At 36.4% G+C, this 22750-nt stretch overlaps 3 protein-coding genes across 3 annotated transcripts in view; 2 read left to right on the plus strand and 1 right to left on the minus strand.

The window, feature by feature from the left end:
- Nucleotides 1-461: 461 nt before the first annotated feature.
- Nucleotides 462-5654, plus strand: LOC132170714 (eukaryotic translation initiation factor 3 subunit C). Its single transcript, XM_059581799.2, has 4 exons — nucleotides 462-567; nucleotides 1465-1535; nucleotides 1650-3443; nucleotides 4496-5654. The coding sequence occupies exons 2-4, from the start codon at nucleotides 1509-1511 to the stop codon at nucleotides 5462-5464; spliced, it is 2790 nt and encodes a 929-aa protein (XP_059437782.2). The 5' UTR covers nucleotides 462-567; nucleotides 1465-1508; the 3' UTR covers nucleotides 5465-5654.
- A 566-nt stretch (nucleotides 5655-6220) lies between these two features.
- On the minus strand, nucleotides 6221-9248 carry LOC132171050 (uncharacterized). Its single transcript, XM_059582256.2, has 2 exons — nucleotides 8196-9248; nucleotides 6221-7256 (listed from the first exon to the last, which is right to left on the minus strand). The coding sequence occupies exons 1-2, from the start codon at nucleotides 9102-9104 to the stop codon at nucleotides 7011-7013; spliced, it is 1155 nt and encodes a 384-aa protein (XP_059438239.2). The 5' UTR covers nucleotides 9105-9248; the 3' UTR covers nucleotides 6221-7010.
- Nucleotides 9249-12936: 3688 nt separating this feature from the next.
- LOC132168723 (exportin-4 protein) overlaps nucleotides 12937-22750 on the plus strand; it is a 51340-nt gene continuing 41526 nt past the window's right edge. The window contains exons 1-7 of the mRNA XM_059579749.2: nucleotides 12937-13006; nucleotides 13128-13254; nucleotides 13841-13928; nucleotides 18773-18881; nucleotides 19110-19208; nucleotides 19721-19763; nucleotides 21562-21633. Coding sequence (XP_059435732.2) covers nucleotides 13144-13254; nucleotides 13841-13928; nucleotides 18773-18881; nucleotides 19110-19208; nucleotides 19721-19763; nucleotides 21562-21633 — 522 coding nt within the window. The 5' untranslated portion in view covers nucleotides 12937-13006; nucleotides 13128-13143. The remainder of the gene's footprint in view (nucleotides 13007-13127; nucleotides 13255-13840; nucleotides 13929-18772; nucleotides 18882-19109; nucleotides 19209-19720; nucleotides 19764-21561; nucleotides 21634-22750) is intronic.

Consider the following 22750-nt stretch of genomic DNA (forward strand, 5'->3'; position numbering starts at 1 on the left):
CAATTAACTTCCAAAGTCTAATTTTTCTCCACAATTTTTTTTTTTCTTTAGTGTAAGCTTGTTAAAGAAAATATCCAAGGAAAATTAAGGTAAACAATACTTTACCCTCCTAAACTATCATCACCATTTCGTCTACGCAACTCATGACAACTCCGATCTATAAATTACCAAAATAATTCAAGTTACACCTTGAACCAAATTTGACTGTTACTTTGGATGAAATTTTTAACGTGTCCGTCACACCCAAATGAACAATTTATTTTGCCAACAAAAAATTCCAATTAGAGAAAAAAAAAAATGAAAGATTGGATGAAAAATAGTTTTTGAGATGGAAATTGTAAATGAAAAAAGATTATGAAAATGAGTAATGGAGCATTTCTCTTTATCTTTACTAAAAAAAAAAAAAAAAGCAATTGACACGAAACGCACGTTTTATAGTAAAAAACGCAGCGTTTCCAAACCTAAAACCAGATTATTCCCAACGTTAACTTGTTATCCAGCGGGCTCTTTCTTCTGCTTCTTCGGTGACCCCCGACGGCAGCTGCAAAGAGCCGCTCCGTTTTGAAGGTTTCTTTTTCTCTCTTTTTTTTTTTTTTTTTTTTTTTTTTTTTTTTTTGTGTTTTTCTCATTTTTAGGCACTTCAAGCTTCTTATTACTCTTTGCTTCTTCGTTTTAGGGTTCAGTTTTTGTCATCCGTAAATGTATGAACAAATTGCTCTGAATTTTTTTTTTTTTTTTTTTTTATCCCACGAAGCTTTATTTTTGGTGTTTTTTTCTTTGGGCGCCTTTCTGTGTGATTGAGCTAATTGTGAGGGACGATTTTCTTCTAATTCCAGTTTTAGTGTAGATTTGGGTTCTTCTAATTCCAGTTTTAGCCTAGAAATCAACTGGTTCTTGAAGGATTTGTAGTTCAGGTTACACTGAGGGATTCCAATAACTATGCGATTATTTTTATCAAATAATTATTGGTTAAAATTTTGACTTCAATCTTTATTTTTTTTGGTTGCTGAGAAATTGGTTAAAAATACGTTTTGTGGATTACTTTGATTTTATCTTTTTATGCTGTTTTGCTTTTTTGAAGATGATCAATCGAAAATTCATCTTAGCTAAGCCAAGTGGCTGCTTAAGGTCTAGTTGAGCATGTTTGTTTGTGTTTGTGGGTTCTTTTGTTACTTGTAAGTAAGAATACAAGGTTTTAAAGTATGAACTTCTTCAAGTTTACAATTTTTTCCTTAGAACCATTTGACGTTTTCATGGTTTTAGCATCCTTGTGTATGTGTGTGTGTGTGTGTGTGTTTTTTTTTTTTTTTGGTTCTGTTTTGTGGGGTCAGTGCTTATCTTATTCATGCTATTGTATTAAACAAATTGGTCATGACAGAACCAAGGTTATTTTCATTGGGACAGTTCAATTTTATATGTCAATTCACTGAAGATGTAATAATTTTTGTTTTTGTTTAAATGCAGTTTCTTGGGGTTTCTGATCTGTTGCATTTAACTCATTTGTGAGAATGGCTTCACGTTTCTGGACATCCCAGGTTCTTACCTTTTATTTCAATACCTTGTAGTATCAATTATTGGATTCTGTATTATGGTTTAACTGTAAGATCCTTTGTTAAAAGATTTATAAAATGTTTTTGTGTTATTAACAGGGTGGCAGTGACTCTGAGGAGGAGGGGAGTGACTCTGATGAAGAGATTGAGAATGGACCTGGCGACTCTACCACCGAAGCCGCTGGAAGTAGATACCTTAAAGAAAATCCAAGTGATAGTGATAATGACTCTATTGACCAAAAACGGGTTGTTAGGTCCACAAGAGATAAACGCTTTGACGAAATGTCAGCCACGGTTGACCAGATGAAGAATGCGATGAAAATAAATGACTGGGTGAGCTTACAGGAAAGCTTTGACAAGATAAATAAACAACTGGAGAAAGTCATGCGCTTTATGGAGTCTGAAAAGGTCCCTAACCTTTACATTAAAGCACTTGTGATGTTGGAGGACTTTCTCACTCAGGCTTTGGCCAACAAGGATGCGAAGAAGAAGATGAGCAGCAGCAATGCGAAGGCCTTGAACTCAATGAAGCAGAAGCTGAAGAAAAACAATAAACAATACGAGGATTTAATAAGTAGGTATAGGGAAAATCCTGAGAGTGAGGAGGAAAGAGATGAGGATGAGGAGGATGAGGACGAAGAAAGTGATTCAGAGATTGAGGAGGATCCTACAAAGATTGAATTCAAAGATTCTGAAGATGAAGATGATGAAAAGGGTGGGGATAGCCAAGACGAAGATGACGGAGAGTGGGAGAAGAAGATGAGCAAGAAAGATAAGCTCATGGATAAGCAATTCAAGAACCCTAGTGAGATCACATGGGATACAGTTAACAAGAAATTCAAGGAGGTTGTGGCTGCTCGAGGTAGGAAAGGAACTGGAAGGTTTGAGCAGGTTGAGCAGCTTAATTTTTTGACGAAGGTTGCCAAAACCCCTGCGCAGAAACTTGAAATTCTATTCAGTGTTGTCTCTGCACAATTTGATGTCAATCCGGGTCTCAACGGCCACATGCCCATAAATGTATGGAAGAAATCTGTACAGAATATGCTTGTGATATTGGACATTCTTGTCCAGTATCCCAACATAGTGGTGGATGAAATGGAGCCTGATGAGTATGAAACCCAGAAGGGGCCAGACTATATTGGGACGATCCGGATTTGGGGAAACTTGGTTGCCTTTGTTGAAAGGATAGAAGCTGAGTTTTTCAAGAGCTTGCAGTGCATTGATCCCCACACTCGTGAGTATGTTGAGAGACTCAGGGATGAGCCTATGTTTTTGGTTCTTGCTCAAAATGTACAGGATTATTTAGAACAGGCTAAGGACTTTAAGGCTGCTGCAAAGGTTGCCTTAAAGCGGATTGAACTCATCTATTATAAGCCACAAGAGGTTTATGATGCCATGAAAAAACTGGCTGAGCAGACGGGAGATGGAGATAATGGAGAAGCAGGTGAGGAGCATAAAGTAGTTGAGGAAAGTAGGGGTCCACCTGCATTTGTTGTTACTTCAGAGCTTGTTCCTCGGAAACCCACATTTCCAGAGAATAGCAGGGCCTTGATGGACTCTCTGGTGTCCCTCATCTATAAGTATGGAGATGAGCGGACTAAGGCCCGTGCCATGCTCTGTGACATTTACCACCATGCTATCTTGGATGAGTTTTCAACTTCACGTGACTTGCTGCTTATGAGTCACTTGCAAGATAGCATCCAGCATATGGACATATCAACACAGATACTTTTCAACAGGGCAATGGCACAACTTGGTCTATGTGCGTTCCGGGTTGGATTAATCACTGAAGCCCACGGATGCCTTTCTGAACTATATTCAGGTGGAAGGGTAAAGGAGTTGCTTGCACAAGGTGTTTCTCAAAGCCGATATCATGAGAAGACTCCAGAGCAGGTACTGATATTTGTGTTGTTGCTTCATATGTAGATTAATCCTTGGTTGGTGTTGTTCATCTTTTTCCTTTCTTTAATGTTTGGAAGCTTGTAAATCTGCTTGGATATTCCAAGGTTGGTATCTTCTGAAATTCCCATATACGCTACTTCACTGTATGTGCAGAGCGCATGGACTGTTATGTCCTCTGAAATAGTTTAATTGGAGTTTCTTATAAGAAATTATGTTGCAAATAAATTAGCTGAAAGATGCAAATTCCATACTTTCTTTTATGTGCAAGTTTGCTATCTTCAGTTTACAGTAAGGTGTGAGAAGTGGCACTGAAGATTTTAAATATAGCAAGGAGTTTTATTGATGATGTGTTGTTGATGCTATATTTTTTAAGACCGAGTAACATGTTGGCATTATTAATTGATTGATTGTGCTTTTGAAATTATACCGTAATTCGAGGTCTTTGTATACTTTCATTCTTGGAGATGATGACTTGTTTTTATTACTTTTGTGATTAAATTATTATAATCATTTGCTGAGCGTTTTTCTTTCTTTTTTTAATTTTCGAATGTGAAACAAGTAAAGAACGTCCTATGTGCGTTTTGTCTCTCCGTGGATTGTAAATTGAGTTGACCATGGTTGATATAGTCCGATTGCATGATTTTAATATGTTTTATTGTTAGTATGTATAGACATGCACACATCATGGTACATCATAGGTTAAAGGGTACAATTTGATGGGGATGATGGAGTGAAAGCAATATACCATGTGACACATGATATGACTATTACATTTTTTATGGATAAGAGAAATCTGAATGTCGATTTTTCTGCGAGGCTAGTGTGATGTTTTGGATGTGCTGTCTGAGACTATTTTTTGATGATTTGCCATTCCATTTAGCATAAAAAAATAGCGAGACCTTTAAGTTTGCATCAATTCTTGTAAATATTGTTGTTGGGTTAGCTTCAGTGCATCTCCTATGCGATATAATTAATTATGCATATTTATTTATGTATGTCCAAGGGCTCACTATTGTAAATGCTTCTCCTTAAACCCAAAACAGGAAAGGATTGAAAGGAGACGGCAGATGCCATACCATATGCACATAAATCTTGAGTTGCTGGAGGCTGTCCATCTGATATGTGCTATGCTGCTTGAAGTGCCCAACATGGGAGCGAACACCCATGATCCAAAGCGCAAGGTCATAAGTAAGACTTTCCGGCGATTGCTTGAGGTGAGTGAGAGGCAAACATTCACTGGTCCCCCAGAAAATGTCCGAGACCACATAATGGCTGCCACCAGGGCCCTTAGCAAGGGAGACTTTGAGAAGGCTTTTGATGTTATCAAGTCCTTGGATGCGTGGAAGCTCCTCAGCAATCGAGAGAATGTCCTTGAGATGATCAAGGATAAGATCAAGGAAGAGGCTCTGAGGACCTACCTATTTACCTACTCCTCATCCTATGATTCCCTGAGCTTGGACCAACTCACCAAAATGTTTGACCTCTCAGATGCCCAGATTCACAGCATTGTTAGCAAGATGATGATCAATGAGGAGCTTCATGCAAGTTGGGACCAGCCAACCCAGTGCATTGCGTTCCATGATGTTGAACACACTAGGTTGCAGGCTCTGGCATTCCAGTTAACAGAGAAGCTTTCAGTCCTTGCAGAAAGTAACGAGAGGGCAATAGAAGCAAGGATAGGTGGCGGTTTGGATCTACCTCAAAGGCGTAGAGATAGCCAGGATTATAATGCTGTGGGAGGTAGGTGGCAAGAGAGCTCTTCTTTCACTCAGGGAAGGCAAGGTGGTGGCACTGGGCGTACAGGATATGGTGTTGGTGGAGGGAGACCTTTGGCACTAGGCCAAGCTTCCGGAGGTGGGTACTCAAGGGACCGGACAGGTCAATCCCGAGGCATCAGTGCTGCATATGGAGGGTCAGAGAAGACTTCTTATCAGAGTGGTTCAGCTGTGAGGAGATCCCAGATGGATCCTTCAAACCGCATGGTCAGTCTCAACAGGGGGATTCGCGCTTAGAAACATAGTAGTGAGACTACTGGCAGAGAAGGCATACTGATTAAAGTTCCTGCCTTACAGATAGAAAGCTTTTTGGTGTTGGCTCTGAAATTTGTTGTCATTTTCTTGAAATTTTTGAACTTGAACCTTGAAAGTTAATAATTTATGCCATGCTTGTTGCTGCAATGACAGCAAGCGTACTCTTTCATCATGTTTTGTTTCGTCAGTTTCTTGTAATATTAGTGTACTTATATGAGATGGTGGAATGGTTTTGTTTGACAGACTTGAAATCTTATGAGTTTTGCTGAGTTATTCTTCCCAGTTGCTGATCGAAATCATTTGGTACAAGGTTTTGTTAAGTCGGCTTAATCTGTCCTTTTTAACTGTCCTAACTTTTTAATATTTCATTTTAAATCTTGTAAGCTCTGTGCAAGGAGAAAAGGTTGAATTAATGTCTCCAACTTTGATCCGCTGGTAATTTGATTGGGCTGTTAGAATATTTTAGGGACAGTTTTTCTCTAAATTTTGTCCTAATTGAATACGCAGCTAGAAAGCTTAACTCTCGTCTCTTGAGCAGTACAATTTAGTTTAAAGCTAAAGTGCCAACTCTTTTATATTGCTGTTTTTTGTGATGAAAATCCTTGTCTTGATCTTTCATCTTCCCTATTAGAGTATATGGAAAATATATAATATTTTCTGTATGTTCCATATTAGGTTGATATATTTGAAATAAGTTATTCCTATTAGTTAATGGAATAAGTTCTCATTATGTTTTGTAACATCTGAAGATTTACACATTAATATTAGACCCATACAAAAGGCCATAAAAAAAAGAGTTTTCTCTCTATGAATACACAAACATGAAGGAACAGAATCAAAAATGTCCAATGGGAGGGAGGGGGAGGAGTTCTTTAGAGTTCAAGGAAAGGGTTTAAGCAAACTTGTGAATACGACCATATGTGCAAGTAGGAAAGCAGCAATGCTCAGAGAAGCAGCTAAAATGCACGCAACCATCAGCAACACCAGCGTTACATGCAGTCCTCTGATTCTTCAAGCCATTCAACATTCTGAAGCTCTCAAAAGAAGATCTATCATTTAACGATTTGAATCATGCAGCTATGTTGAATTTGGAAGTTACACCGATAGAAAGGCATCTCACACCATATTACCAGCAGGCAGAAGAGAACAATGTCAGTAGCAGCATATCTGCAGAGTGAAAGGAACCAGTTTCCCCAATTTATCAAAGAACACAAATTTCCCATCAATCGGGTTGTAAGAAACTCCTACAAATTGCAAAGACTGTTTCCTACAAACCAGCTTGTAAGAAATTTATGTCCTTTATCAAATGTCATGGGTAACATAAGGTCGTCGATGACTTTGGAATATAGAAAACGAAATAGGTACAGGAGGGAAAAGGAACCTCAAGATCTTAAACTGGAATAGCTATGGATCAAATGATGTTAGTCCTTGAAAAAAAAAAAAAGTAAGTTTGTTTTCTGGCAAGGTGAAAGATTTTCATTTCATGATGAATAGGATTTTTTGTAAACATAAAGCATAATTGCCAGGTCTAACTTAGACTTTCAGCTTCGCTTGAGGCATTTACTGTATTTGAAGCCCCCAATCTCTCTTGACTGTCCTTGTTGATATGGGCTTCATCCAAGGCATTTGAGATATTTGAAATCTCCACATTCTCGTCGCTATCCTTGTTCTTGATGTCGACTTCTAACGGCCCCAGCTTTGCTTCAAGATCCTTGACCTTGGAGATTAAAGATCTCACCTCTTGAGCTTCAGCTAGCCGACTAGATGATGCTGCCTGACACATAGCACAGAAGTGTTTTTTTTTTTAAATCTTAAATAGAAGGGAGCAGTTGGTATATCTAGCATGTCATATGATATCAATAATCGATCATTGGGTTTTACTTGACAACCAAGCATTCGATTTTACGAATTATTTGCTTTAACTATTTCACATTCTTCAACATATGCTAGCATCTAAAGATCTTTAAGCTAATTGTGAAAATTTGCACATAAGTTGCCAAATACATTCTTGAGCCATCCCTTGACAAAATGCACTTTTGAAAATGTCCTTGCTATTTCTAATTTTTCCTGGTGGTACTATAGTACCAAATATTGAGAAGCCAAAAGTAACCTTCATGGCATAGTACCTAACATGGTTCAAACTGCACAATTTTGTCAAGCTGCAGTCAATATAACTTGCAAAAAGAGGAGCACCAACAGAGGAAACTTGCCCAAAATGGACAGATCATAACAACTGCAGGAATAAACACGTAGGTAGAGCTTTGAAAAAGGCCAATGATTGTAAATTTGGATTCTTCTATAATCTTTACAATCATAATGGCAAATAAAATTTTCAATCTACAGGCTTCTGAGCAAAAATATCATCAGGTTGGTTAATCTAGATGTAGAAGTGCCAACACTTCCTTAAAGCATTCAATTTCTAATCCCATTTCCAATCAGCCAAGGATGTATAAAGTAGATATATTGGTGATAAAGCACATATCCTTGGGTTTCATCACAATTTCACACAAATCTATACATCCTTAACCATCTCAGACCTTTTAAGTTGATACTTTCTTACAGAAAAAGGTTATCTATCAGGCTGTTTCTTTGAAGAACAGAACAAAAAGCATAGGAAGCCATTCAAAACAGAAAACTTGTCTTTATCACATAATCCCATTTGCATTCAAGAATTTCTCAACAAAAACATATCGAAATACACCTTAAAGCTCACCTGTTCTAGTTGCTCCACCCGTCGTTTCAGATTATCCTCAGATGCTTCCTTGTGAAGAACTTGAAGAACATGTAGCAAGTGAAAATGGATGGCATCTGAACAATGTTGCTCAATCATACAGCTAGGTAAAGTGGATTGACAACCCAGTGCATAGAAAGGGCAGTTCACAAGCTTCATTGTGCAGACAGTTATGCAATGCCTGTCCATCTCGCGTCTCATGATGCTGTCAGAGCACTGCTGCTCACATGGAATTATCTTGAAGGGACAAACTGAATCATGCTTCTCCAATTGACTGGCACAAAATCTGGCATTACAACTTCCATTTGTGCAGGCCATAGGCCTAAAGCTGCAGTGGCAAACATGCTCAGAAAGCCCTTGTGCAGACATGAATTTCTTGTCGCAGTGAAATGCATTCTTGAAGTCGACATTCTTGAGCAAAACATGCCCAATTGCTTCTCTCCCATCTAACAACCAAAACCCATTTATCTCCATCTCCTGAACAAAATCATCAATCTTTTCTTCCCTCTTTTCACTCAGTAGCCATCCCGAAACCCTGCTGAACAAATTCCTCTTAGAACTAGCAAAGTCATCGACAAAATCACAAACAATATCGTAGGGATGGTCCGGACCAGCTTCCAAGATAACAGATTCAGCAAGAAAATTTTCACTTCTCTGGGTAAGATATTCCACCATTTCTTTTCTCAAATCAACCGCAACGGAAGCTGGGGTCTTGAAGATATCACCGGTTGTGTTGTCAACGCAAGCCGTAGCTAATCCAGGGAGGAACATTTGAGCTATCTTGTGAGCAATTTCTGAATCAGATAGGTCACATTTGAATAAAGGGCCTTCCTCTTTCCCAATTTCAATCTTCTCTGCTACAAATTCTGCACCAGTTGCAGGAAGATCCATCCTCAAAAACGCCTGCAAAACAATTTCAGCTACAAGAATCTATGTGCATCCCCATCTTCCTTTCAATCCACATCCGCAAATTTTGGTCCCCTTTTTTTTATTACTTTCAGAAAAAATAATAATTATAGATGTAATCATCCATCAACAACGCTTTTAGAAATTTTTTTTTTTACAAAAAAAAAGAAAAAAAAAGAAAGAAAAGAAAGTGAAATGAACATGAGGAGTGGCCGACATGGGAATCACATTGACTCGAATTGGGTATTTTCTGACCTAGAAAATACCCAAACCCCTTTTTTTGGTTGTGTCGTTGTGTGCAAGGAGCGTGCACACCGGAATTTCAGTCATGTTTGTTAAAAATTTGGGTGATGCTAAACAGCATCACGCCGGGTGATTTGATATTTTAAAATAATAAAATATAATCTTTTATTATTATAATTATTAAAATTAAAAATAAAAAATAAAAAGAAAGCTTGGCGTGCATACTGTTCATGCACGCTAGCATTCTTGGTATCACTACTCATAAAAATTGTTTTCACCTTTAAAGTGAAAACTTTCAAAAATGGCTAGATTTAGGGGCAATATGAAAATTTTGGGATAAAATTAGTTGAATTGCAAAAATTTGAAAGTTTTGGAGATGCATTGTAAAAATTAAAATATTGAAGGTCGAATTGAAAATCTGTCCAAACTTTGAGGGGGTTAAAATGTACTTTTTTTTCAAACTTTAAAATAAAGCATTTTTAGGTGGACTCTTCCCATATTCTGTGAAACTGGTTTCAAGGTTTCCCCTACTGTTAATCTCTTAAGCACATTATCTACCTATGGGGCCTTCTAAAAACTCTGCAAAGACTGAGGAAACTATTTCAAATAAAATGGGCAGTTGTTTAAATTGTGTGTTTGTAAGTATGTGCATGTATAGGAGAGAAAGAGAGATTGTAACTCTGTGACTGCTGAATATCTGCTTATCCACATAGTTCATCAAAATATGATACAATAGTTGCAATCAAATGCTACAGACTTTCAGAAAGAAGAAAATCAAATGGATTTTCTATATTATCCTGTTTCTTTAACTGGCAATCAAATGGAGCTGTAATCTCATTAGTCTTTTCATAACATTCTGGTCTATAAAAGCTATGAAGTTTTAGTATCATAAGGCAGTGTGAAATGGTTGGGTGGTCATTAGGATTCCCCATAATTTCCTATTGATTGTGTTCTTGATGTTGTCTCATTTGCTTGTCCAGGAGAAGAGAAGATGAAGCTCATAAACTTATGAAGGAATCCCTCACAACCTTGGATGGACACTAGTGCACAACTTTGATGCATTTGCGATATAAATAGTGTATTTGGTGAAGAGTTTTGAGAGGAGAAACGAAGAAGAAATTGATTGATGTAATATAAAGTAGAATGAGTTTTAAATTTTTTATAAAAGAAAAGTGAAGAACATAATTTGTTAATGTAAAGAATTAAGATTGATTTTTTTTTTTTTTTTTTTAGAGAAATGAGAAGAATAATTTACCACAACACAAGTTGAAATTGTCGGATTGAAAAGGAAGATCTTAAAACAAGTGATGCTTTCACACAAGCTGTAAATGTCTTTTGACAAGTGGTTAAGTACTCAAAACTTAGTTGAGAAATTAGGCTACTTAGACATTCTCTCAAATTTCAAAACATAGGAACATTTTGGGTGACTATTTTCTCTAGTTGACTGTTTAAAAATTTACTTCAAACTATAAAAAATTTTATTTTCTATTATAAAACAAAAATATTGATGCTCCGTTTGTTTTGACGTAAACTAATTTTTATAGGTGTTTAATGCGATGAAAAATAATAATCAATGAAAAATATTTTATATTTAACTGAAGAAGCCTCTTATAAAACCTCACTCTACCCTATCATATGCTTTACTAATATCGAGTTTCTAAACCATATCTTCACATTTTCTCATACAAAAATGCATAGCATGCAATGTTTTATAAGCAGCCAAATGTTTGCACAGTTTTCGAACGGGTGAATCATGTGAGCTAGGTGAAAGCCCAACATGCAAAAATAATATACTTTAGATAAGAACTTATCCTACAAAAGATAACTTTAATTCCTAAATCGGTAAGTGTTGTTTGCTATGAATAGATTAATTGGTACGCAAAGAAATCAACCCATTTTACCTTGTTGGAGCTCTTCTTTTTATAAAGCTGCTTGGCAGTTACTGCCCATTTTTATCCCTAATTTCCCGGCTTCCAAGTTCTCGAAGAATTGTTACAACTGTTTCTGATCTTGGGTCGGGGCTGTGATGACACGTTGGACATTGGTGTGGGCGGAGACTTCAACTGCTCAGCTGCTCACTGAGAGTAATGGGCCACACATGATTTATAGGCCCGACTAATATGGTTGGGCTTTAACCATATTGTGGATCCCAATTAATCCATTACCCAACAACCTTTAAAATAATTTTTTACGTGTTTTGAAAGTATTTTTTAAAGTTTAAAAATTATCAATTAAAAGTATTAAACTTTTAATTTATTTTAATTACCTTATTTCGTTAAAATTTCTTTTAAATATTATCAACATTTCCAAAATACAACTTTTTTATTGGAAAAAAGTAAAATAAAAAAATTGCAAAGCATATGGAAGATCCTAACCGAATGGAAAATTTCCAAAATACCACTTCTTTTTTTTTTTTTAATGAAAAAAAATCGTTGCAATATTTTGCAATTTTTTATTTTATAAAAAAAAAAAAAGGTATTTTGACAAAATTTAACGGAAAATCTTAACTGAATGAAATAATTGAAAGAAATTAAAAATTCAATACCCTTAATTGAGAGTTTTTTAACTTTGGGAGATACTTTTTTTTTTTTTTTTTAAAAAAGAAATTCCATCAAATCTCCATCACTTAATCTTTTTTCAGTGAAGTATATAGTAGCTTAATTTTTCTATCACATCCTTAATAAAGTTTAAAATTTGTTCTTTTAAACTAAGCTCCCATTCAAAATCAGTCAAAAATATTAGAACCTAAGATTATTTTTCTACAACTTTTCACAGTAATTTCTATTTCTATTTTGTTTCGTTTTATTATTTCTTTTAAATAAAATAATAAACCAATAGAGACAAGAAAAATACAAGGCTACCTGTGAACACAAGAGCAACTATATTTATATATAAATGTTGTCAATTTTTGGCACAATTTGTGAATTCAACATAAATTTAATGAGTTAAAGTTGAAAGGTGCAGAGGGAGGGGGACTGGGGTAGGCCATGACCCCTCCCCCAAAAATAAGGAAAAAAAATAAAGTTATATGTTAAAAAAAAAAAAAAGATAAAATTTTAATTTTAGTCATTTGACCCATTGGAAAAAAAAGCTGGCCCTATTTTTAAATTTTTTGGCCCTATTCAATAAAAAATTTTGGCCATATTCTTTATTTTTTTGGGTCATACCCATTAATTTTTTTTTTTTTTTTTTTGGCACTTACGATTGGCTCGTACTTTTAAATGCCAACTATTTTGGCCCTTACATAAAAAAACAGTCAAAATATTTTTTTTAATAAAAAAATTCTAAAAACCTGAAAAAAAAAAAAAAATGATTGGCCTCCTCTCATAAATTTTTTGAAGTCCGTCCCTGGTCTTATTCTCATATACAATTCATACACAACACGTAACATAAAAACTAATAATTTTTTATACAACACAAATTAATAAATTAAGTAAAATAAGTTAAATTAAAATTAACCTGTATACTTTTATAATATAATTCGATATAATTTGAAATGATGTGTGAACACGAATTATTACGGTGCTGTGACTATAAACCCCCTGTGCTCCCCCTAGTATAAACCTCTATGCTGCTGCTTCTCCTTCCTCTCTCTCCCTCACTCTGATCAAATTTATTGTTTTCTTGCCAAAAAGAAAAACCAGGTCTGTTAAAAAAAAAAAAACCAGGATCCTCCAAATGTCTTGAAACCAAAAAAAAGAAAAATCGAAAACATAAATTAAAATTTGAAATCTAAATATAGATTTTGATTGTCTCTATATGCAGAAGCTTCTGGGTGAGGATGCAAGGGTTTCCACAGAGCGGCGTGCCTGGGCCTGGTCCGGCGAGCGATGGTTTGGCTCAGCTTCAGGCCACCATGCACGCCATCGAGGTCGCCTGCACTTCTATTCAGGTCCCCCGGTCTCTTTCTCTCACACTCGTGTTCTCTGTTTGCCTGTTTGGTTCCTCAGAAAATTAAATAAAGAATACACACATACAGACACTGAGACACACACATTCATAACAAAAGACCACAATATCTGTTGCTATATTAATTTTTTATTTGTTTATTTATTCTTTTGATTGCGGAATTACATATTCTCCTGGTGGGTCTTTTATCCATGGCCAAATTGTCCAAACAGTTGTGGAAGTGCCATTGGAGCTAGAGCTCATTGGCCTTATGTTATATGAAGTTTTCTGCATCCATCTATGCTGGTGATAAAAGAAAGTAGTTTTAACTTGAGCCGTGTTTCAGTCGATTTGATTTGTATGTATATTTTACATTTAGAACTTGGAAGTGCTTTAGCCCCCCCTTATGCTGCTTTTGAAAATCTCCATTTTGACTTGTATACTACCCCTCTCTCTAGATGCACACATATGGCACATGTATACAGGGATATTATTTTTTTGAGGGTCTATACATGCATTTTTGAACTAATAGTGTTGCATGCACATGAATGGATGCACACTCTAATACGGATCCGTTATCCCTTTTGCAGATGCATATCAATCCAGCAGCAGCTGAGGCAACAATATTGTCGTTGTGCCAGTCCCCTCAGCCATATCAGGCATGTCAATTTATTCTTGGTAAGTTGTTTGATATGTGCTGCAAAACAATTATTATTATTATTATTATTATTTATTTATTTATTTTTTCCCATATGTAAATGGTTTGGACTACTTATCAAAAAAGTAAAAGGCTTGGACTTAGACACTTTTAAGGGATCACTATGGGGCATGTAGAGTTAAACATAAGCTAGAACATTTACATTTGAGATGGGTTCTAGAAAACTGACGTTTAAATTTAGCTTATCTTAGTGCATAAATGCTTGAAACTGAACTAAAGGCCTCCCCACTTCCATCCCTTGAAAACAATGTTTCAACATACCATTTTTGTTGAAGCTTTAGCAAGTTGCGCACTTGCTAATTAGTTGGGTAGAATGAGAAGAGATTTGTTGGATCATCCAAAACAATAAAAGCTAGACCAACTCAAAAGAAAAAAATGGTGATGACTATTCATTAATATTTATATGTATTTGTATCAACTTCGAAGGAATTTCTTGGTGGGTATTAATGATTGATAATTATTTGATACATGTTCCAATAATTTTCTTTTTGTTGATGAGGAACCAAGGTAGGGTCACTTCGTGTATTCATCCTTATCGGATAAACCTCGGACTCGTGTAAAGTGCCCCCTCCACACGGATCGGGTAATACTCTAGCTTTGCTGGCGGGTTGACCCCAAGAAATTGTTTGTACCCAAAAGGATTCGAACCTTAGACATGATGACCTGTTCCAATAATTTAAGATAATAAAATCATGATGTGCTCAAATGTAAGAATTTCGAAACAATCATATGAAGCGAATAATAACAAGAACATCACACAAAATTGCACATACAAGTTTTAGGTGGAAAACCCAATTGGGAAAAACTACGAGACCTAGTCCAGCTCTAAACTATATTAGAACTAAAGGAAACGAGCACGACATATAAAATCACATATATACTTACACATTGACTTAAACTCCACGAAATTCATGTTGTACTATTCATCCTTCTTTAACGATATTTCCGTGATCCTTGCTTTCTTCATTCATTTATATTATGCGTTGACTCCTCACTATGCTCCCCATGCTATTCATTCAATGTCTTTGGACTCCACAACTTGAAATTCACATGCAGTAATAATGAAGAATTGATCTCAAAAGGTATATGGTTTCTATATTACCATCTAAAATGTTTATAAAGATTCCTGATGGCGGTGGCATGATTTTGTTAAAGATCTAAGATCTTTTTCTCTCTTAATGGTTCTCAACTTTTCTCTTTTTCTAGCCTCTCTTATGCGCTCAAAATATTTAGAGGAACCCTATGTGGTTATGAGAAAAGAATATATTTATAAACCCTTCAAAAAAACCGAAAAACGCAAAAAATTGCGTTTTGACTTTGCTGAAAGGCACGCACTGTTTAAACAGACTTAAGTGGCATTCAAATGCACTAGGTTAAAAAATGCGATTTTGATTTCTAGCCTAAAGATCTTTCCATGCTAAACAAATATGAGATTGGTTTTGGTTTGTCATTCAAACGGGTTTCAAATTATCATTCCTCAATGCATTTTGTGACACGCAAGTTTTTTCACATTGTTTGGATTGTCTTTGAACAAAGTTTCCCACCGTAAAATGCCACATCAGCTTCATGACACCATTTGAACAAGAATCATGTTGTTCAAATGGGTTTGAACCATGTTAAAAATAAGTCATATAAAAACATTTTGGGAAAACTTCACTTAACCCCCTGAACTTTCATTGCTTTTACAATCACCTCTCTAAAGTTCAAAAACTCTCAATTTAGTGTATCAAATTTTATAAAGTTTGCAATGTCACCCCTTATTAGGGTTTTGGGTTAAATCACACGATAAATGGGTGAAATGACCTTTATACCCTTGTAAAATTTATAAAACTTCAAAATTACCTTAATTAAATAATTTTTTTTTTTTTTTTTTTTTTAATAAAAAATGGTATTTTGGATTTAATAGAAAATCCTAACAGATGGGTAACATTGCAAATTTTTAAAGTTGGATAGTGGAAACACTAAATTAAGAGTTTTGAACTTTAAGAGGGTGATTATAAAAGCGATGAAAGTTTTGGGGGGGGGGGGGGGGGGGTTAAGTGAAGTTTCCTCAAACATTTTTAAACCATTCAAAAATCTCTCACCACATAATGGCCTTAGGCTTAGGTAAGGTCCAAACTGGTTTCCTAAGGTTCAATTTCTAGGTATCTAAGTCACTAGCCTTCTTAATTAATTTGATCAATTCATGCGTGGTGGTGTCTTAATGAGCTTGTAGTGAGTGGTCGATGGAGTATGACAAGACTAATTTGACTTACCTCCTTTGGTGTGCTTTTCTGCGTCGGTAAATGGCACTCTGTCGGGTTTCTTTAGTAGTTCCCATGGCTTGAGACATGGAGATCCATTGTCCCTTTTCTGTTTCTTATTGTTATAGAGGCGTTAAGTAAAATGATATCTCTTATTGTGAATGAGGGCCTATTATCAGGCTTCTTGATGGGGTCTAGGAGTGGGAGTGCTTTCAACATTTCTCACCTTGTGTTTGTAGATGACACTTTGATTTTTTGCAGGGCAAATCCATATCATCTTTATAGCTTGCGTTGTTTGTTTTTATGCTTTAAGCGGTTTTAGGTTTTGAGGATTAATTTGGCTAAATTAGATTTGGTCTTTGTTGGAAATGTCACTAATGTTGAAGGCATGGCTAGCATCTTGGGTTATAAGGTTTCTTCTTTGCCTATGAAATACTTAAGCCTTCCCTTGAGCGCTTTGTTTAAGGCCAAATCTATTTGAGATAGCATTACTGAGAAAATAGAACACCATCTGGCTTGATGGAAGAGGATGTGCTTGTCAAAGGGTTGAGGAGTTACCTTGATTAAAAGCACTTTATCTAATTTGCCTACTTCATGTCTTTTTTTTCCTCTCCCAGTTGGTGTTGCCAGTCGCATGTGGAATTTGCAATAAGATTTTTTATGGGATGGCATTGGTGAAGAGCTCAAATTCCACTTGATTAGCTAGCCTAAAGCATGCACTCCAATTTCTAAAGTAGGGTTAGGGGTCTGGAGTTCACTTTTATTTAAACGAGCTCTTTTGGGGAAGTAGCTTTGTTGCTATGCTCATGAGAGAGAAGCCTTATGCAGGGTGGTTGTGGATTCTAAATACGGCAGCTAGTGGGGTGGGTGGTTTTCTATTGAGGTCCATGGGTTGTATGAGGTGGAGCTTTGAAAAAATATTAGGAGGGGGTTGGAGAGAGCTTTGTAGTCATACTAGATTTGAGGTGGGTGACGACTCCAGAATTAGATTATGACATGATGTGTGGTGTGGGGATCAAGTCCTCAAGATTGCTTTTCTGGAATTGTTCAGTATTGCTCGATTTGAGGAAGCTTATGTGGCAGACCATTTGGATCTCTCTAGTGCCTCCGATTGGTGAAATGCTAACTTTTCTTAGAGCAACTCATGATTGGAAGGTGGATTTCTTTACCTCATTCTTAAATTTGTTGTATTCCATGAAATTGAGACGGAGTCGTGAAGACAAGCTTTGTTAGGTACTTTCCAAGAGAAGGGTTGTTTGGCGTTAGATCATACTACCATGTCCTTGTTCCTCATGATAATACTGGGAAGAGTATTTGGTGGAATAAGGATCACATTAAGAGTGACTTTCTTTGCTTGGTCCATCGCATTAGGGAAAATTCTCGCCATGGACAACCTTAGGAAGAGGTTGGTGTTGCATTTGTAAGAAGAATGGAGAGTCGACGGATCACCTTTTGCTCCATTCTCAAATTGCCACTGCTCTTTGGAACGCTATCTACAGCAATGTAGTGTTGGCTTGGTTTATGCCTAATTGAGTGGTAGACCTCTTCGTATGCTTGAGAGAGCAAGTTGGTAGGCTTCATTTTGATGCAGTATGGAAAATGATACTGTCCTGGTTTATGTGGTGCCTTTGGAGGGAAATAAATGATCGGCATTTTGAGGATTGTGAGCGAACATCAGTGGAAACCTTTTTTTCTTTATGAAACTTTACCATTGGGCTGCTGTCTTTGATTTTAATATTTCTAGCTTTTCTAGATATTTTCTCTTCTTTTAATTAGGTGTATCTTTTTTATACATCTTCTATATTTGGGTTGCGCCTTTGTGCTTTTTAATAATAGGGTTAAATATACTTCAACCCCCTCAACTGATAGCCATTTTTGATAAAACCTTACAAATTGACAGTTATTACGCTTGGGTACATCGAACTACCATTTTGTTGTAATTAAGCCCCTCTGTTAGCATTGATCGTCTACTTTTTGGATGGAAAAGTCATCTTTTGAAAGTACCCTCATTTTGACTCTTTAAAAACCAAATTTAACCATTATAATTATTAATGAATAAAAAAAAATGGAAATGGGGGTGGCTGAGCCACCACTCAACCACCATGGGGGTGGTTCGTGGCTCTACCCCCAGCCACCTCTGGGTGGGCTTGCTGGCAACCCCTAGCCTACAGGCCACCCCCACCTTAAATTTGGGTGGTTGAACCAACCCACCCTTTGCTCTTTTTTTATTTTTTATTTTTATTTTTATTATTTTATTATTTTTTTTATTATTTTGGTTTTAAAAAATGAAGGGTATTATAGGAAGACTGATAAACAGATGGCAACCTCTAACCAAGTAGCTTAAATGCAACAAATTAGTAGTTTGATGTACCTAAGTGTCACAGTTGTCAGTTCGTGGGTCTTTATTAAAAAATTTTTGTTAGTTGAGGGGGCTAAAGTATATTTACCCCTTAATAATACTTGGGATTACTTATCAAAAAAAAAAAAAAAGTAAGACAGTTTATTGACAAATTAGGTAATAGTGCATGTTCTTTTTGCTGATGGTGGTTTTATCTATCCAGGGAATTCTAAGGTGCCAAATGCAAGGTTTCAAGCTGCTGCAGCCATACGTGATGCAGCTATCAGGGAATGGGGTTTTCTTACCGCTGATGACAAGAGAAGCTTGATTAGGTTATCTTTTGTGCTCTTTATTTTATTTTATTTTTTAAAATCATCCTTGTAGCATTCACATCACTAGTATTAGTCCACAATAGCATTTGTTTCTTACATGCTTGTTCTTCTGGTGATAACTATGTAATTACTTCTTATTGTAACACTACGATGTCTTATCAAATTATGCAAGTACTTAAGTTGACATGTTCGTTGACCATGCACTAACTAAATTTATCCTGCATGCAGTTTCTGTCTCTGCTTTTTTATGCAGCATGCTAGTTCACCTGAGGGCTATGTCCTAGCAAAGGTTTCTTCTGTGGCTGCTCAATTGATGAAAAGGGGATGGTAAGTTGTTTGTGATTTTACATGTAAACTCCTAACAGAGCATGTGAAATAAGTGTATGCCCTCCATAGTTATTTTTTTGCTAGGAGGCAAATGAACGGAATTCCTGTTGGCAGCAGCTCTATCTTATTCATGATATTGCTACCTTATGTTAAATGGATGTAGACCATGTCTTGAGTTAGATTTGTGACGTGAGTTACCATCCTTTATTTACTGCTCTGTGCACCTGTTCCATGTTTTGGATGAAAATGGTGTGATCCAGGCCTAGTTTCTACCTTCTTTGTGGATCACAAGCAAATATGTGGGACATATCGTTGTCTGGAATTTGTCTAATGAATATGCTTTGTACTGCCTTCAATATATAAATGCATATTTGTAAATTTACCAGCCTTTGTTGCATTTTTGTATTTCACTAAACTTTTGTAAAATTGAACTCAGAATTGCTTAGATTTCCAGCTTAGTCTCTTAAGAAAAGGAAACCTTGATTTTAATTTACAATTGTTTTTTTGTGTAGGCTTGATTTTACGGCTGTGGAGAAGGAGGCTTTTTTTAATCAGGTACCAGTGCACACGTGTGCACACACACATATATTACACAATATGATGTGTTTATGCTTTTTTTCTTTCTACATTTTTTTACCAGAACCTTTTTCTTCTATCATCGTCATTTTTTTCCTATTTTTTAATTGGAGATTTTTGTGGAAAATTGAACAAGGATATCTATAGAAAAAAAAGATAAAAAAATTTGCTACTTCTGACCTTGCATTCCAATGAGGTAATGTTTTAGTTCTTTTGGTCAATAGTAGACCTTCAATTGTAGATTGTTTGACCTTTGCTCTCTTGTTTCGGCTCTTGTGCCTTGCATACTTTCTTTGAGCTGGCTTTTGCCTTGTAGTATGTTAAGGAATAATCCCACATTGCTTGTGAACAAGACCTTACACATATTTATAAGGAGTTGGCAACCCTCTCCTTTTGAATCGGTTTTATGAGATGAGTTAGGCCTACAAATTTCTTTAATGGTATTAGAGCCTATCACAAGATGAATGAGACTCACTATTTACCCTGTGACAAGGGCCAGGAAAAATACTGGCCTGCATGTGAGAGAGGGTGTTGAGGATTAATCCCACATTGTTTGTGGACAAGACCATAGGCATGTTTATAAGGAGTGGGCAACCCTCTTTTATTGAACCGGTTTTTGGAGATGAGTTAGGCCCACGAATTTCTTCATAGTGAAACTCTCTTATTTAAGAAATGCTAGGGGTTAATGAGTTCCCCATATTTGCCCCATATTCTCCTATAAATTCAATAGATCAACCATGAAATTTGTGGGGTCCACCATTGACTTATGTGAGGTCCACATTAGTCCACAAATCTTGGTTGATTGTAGGAGAATGAGCCAAATATGGTAAATGTCAATACATATTTTTTTTTTCCCTGTAAGTTGACAGAAGTAACGAAAGCATTACATCAACAATCAACATAATGTGCTTAAAAAAAAAATCGACATCATTTTGCCCACAAAAAAAGAAGTTAACATCATGAATGACGCATACACATGCTTCCACTTATCATATGCCTATACTAAAACAATAAAGCACCTAGTTAGCTTGTTTGTCAATGTGGGCATGGCTTGTGTAGAGGCCTAACAGATACATGCTAACAACTAAAGTAATTAACTCTATTTGCGCTTATAAAATCTATAAACTATTTAGGGAAAAGCCCACATTTCCCCCTCAGACTACCCCTCAAATAACAATGTCCCCCCAAACTTTCAATCGAGAGAATGTCCCCCCAAACTACAAAAAATTGTCAATGTCCCACCAATGATGAAAATAAAATTGTCAATTGTCAATGTCCCCCAAACTATTTTTTTTTTTTAAAAAAAAAAAAAAAACCATGATGTGGAAATTTAAACATGTTTCATTTTTTCTTAAAGGAAAAAAAATTTATTTTTTTCAAATTTATTGGAGTATTCTTGTCTGATAAAAAAAATTTTAGAAAAAAAATTGTTTTGGGGGGGGGGGGGGGGGGGGGCGGGGGAAGGCCATCTAAAATTTCCTTGGGCATGGGCGGGGGGCCATGGCCCCCTAGCTCCCTGTCTTCGCCACTAATGGTTCCTCTTTACTTTTTCAGTTACTCCATGTTGGGCCAATAGATTCTCTCACTTTTATCTTTATTGTTTCCAAATTATTGTATTTGATTTTAACAAATTTTAAAGTAACAGATTCACCACAGCATCTGGAATTGAAGTACTTGTTGGATAGATTGGGCAATTTACCTTAAATTTTTTCTTGGCATACTTATCAAAAAAAAAAAAAAAAAAAATCTTGGCATACTAACGCTTTCACAATTACAGGTACATCAGGCTATTCTTGGCATTCATGGCGTAGACGTGCAGTTCATTGGAGTCAATTTCCTGGAATCTTTGGTATATGTCAATTTATAGATTATCATTTTTTATATGTAGATACATGTGGAAACATTTCTCAATATTGTTCAGCAACTTAAAGAGTCTTCCCTTTTCTTTTTCCTGACCTTGTTTGGTGGGTGGGGGTGGGGCACAGTACCTTTAAATTCTGGCTCTTGGCCTAGAGACAGTGCTTCTTACCCACGCATGTATTTGGGGGGTTAAATTGAACCTGGAATTCCCCAATGCAGAGCCATGAAGTTAGTTATATTCAAAGTACTACAAGCAGAGAAAGAGTAAGAGGAAAATTATGTGGGGCAAAGGTTGGCTGAGAATTAAACTGAACAACTTTAGATAGGATCCTATGTCAGATGTCATGCAAAGACACATTAAAAGGTAATCAGAATCGGGAAGTTGAGATGGTTTTTTGTCGAATCTAAGTCTTTCCAGTTTGCGGTTGAGGAGTGGGTTTTTGTTTTATGGATATATGAAAGAAGTTGGAAATCTTACATTCAGTCTTCTTGGGTACAGTTAGTGTGGTTTGGCTGTTGGGAATCGTGGAGGCTCTATTGCAAGCGGAAGGGTTGAAGGAGTTTGTAAAGTCTTCTAGGGTTAGAAATAAAGCCTTCATTGCCCAGCTCTAGTCAAACAAACATCGTCGTTTCTTGGCAGTTGTGGAGTATGGAGGTGGCAGTTGGATCTGGAAGGAAGAGGTGGTAGGAGCTGGAGAGGTTTCACTCTTGAGTTCTAAAAGTTTTAGAATCTATCGTCCGACGACGCTAGACTCAGGTAAAACCTCCCAGGTTTTCTCAAGGTGGTTACCCTTAGTTCGGCATGGGTGTGTTTCTAACAGTGTCGATGTTGAGAGCTTTGGCTGAGGATGTTGGTAAACGGTTGTATGCAGAGGTATTAGTTGGGTTGGGGAAAATTTCAGCGAACACCATGACACTAATTCTTCTAGTTTTTCCAATACTATAGAGCCAAAGGTATGGAACGTCAGACTGTGGTGCAGGCTGGATAAGTGGCTCTAGGGGTGATAAGGGCGTCAACTTATTTTTAAAACTTGAGGAATGGCTGGAGTTTCTTAAAGGGGAATAGACCATTTAATTAATAGGCTTAATGTGGGCATAGGTCCTGA

The sequence above is a fragment of the Corylus avellana genome, chromosome 1 (genome assembly GCF_965113065.1).
Source record: "Corylus avellana chromosome 1, dhCorAvel1.hap1.2, whole genome shotgun sequence".
Lineage (NCBI taxonomy): Eukaryota > Viridiplantae > Streptophyta > Magnoliopsida > Fagales > Betulaceae > Corylus > Corylus avellana.

Bases quoted from the DNA above. Each gene is read 5' to 3' on its own strand.
- LOC132170714 (XM_059581799.2), top strand. From the start codon at position 1,509: ATGGCTTCACGTTTCTGGACATCCCAG. The intron at 1,536-1,649 runs GTTCTTACCTTT...TGTTATTAACAG, and splicing joins CACGTTTCTGGACATCCCAG to GGTGGCAGTGACTCTGAGGA. The intron at 3,444-4,495 runs GTACTGATATTT...AACCCAAAACAG, and splicing joins ATGAGAAGACTCCAGAGCAG to GAAAGGATTGAAAGGAGACG.
- LOC132171050 (XM_059582256.2), bottom strand. From the start codon at position 9,104: ATGGATCTTCCTGCAACTGGTGCAGAATTTGTAGCAGAGAAGATTGAA. The intron at 7,257-8,195 runs GTGAGCTTTAAG...GCTATGTGTCAG, and splicing joins GGGTGGAGCAACTAGAACAG to GCAGCATCATCTAGTCGGCT.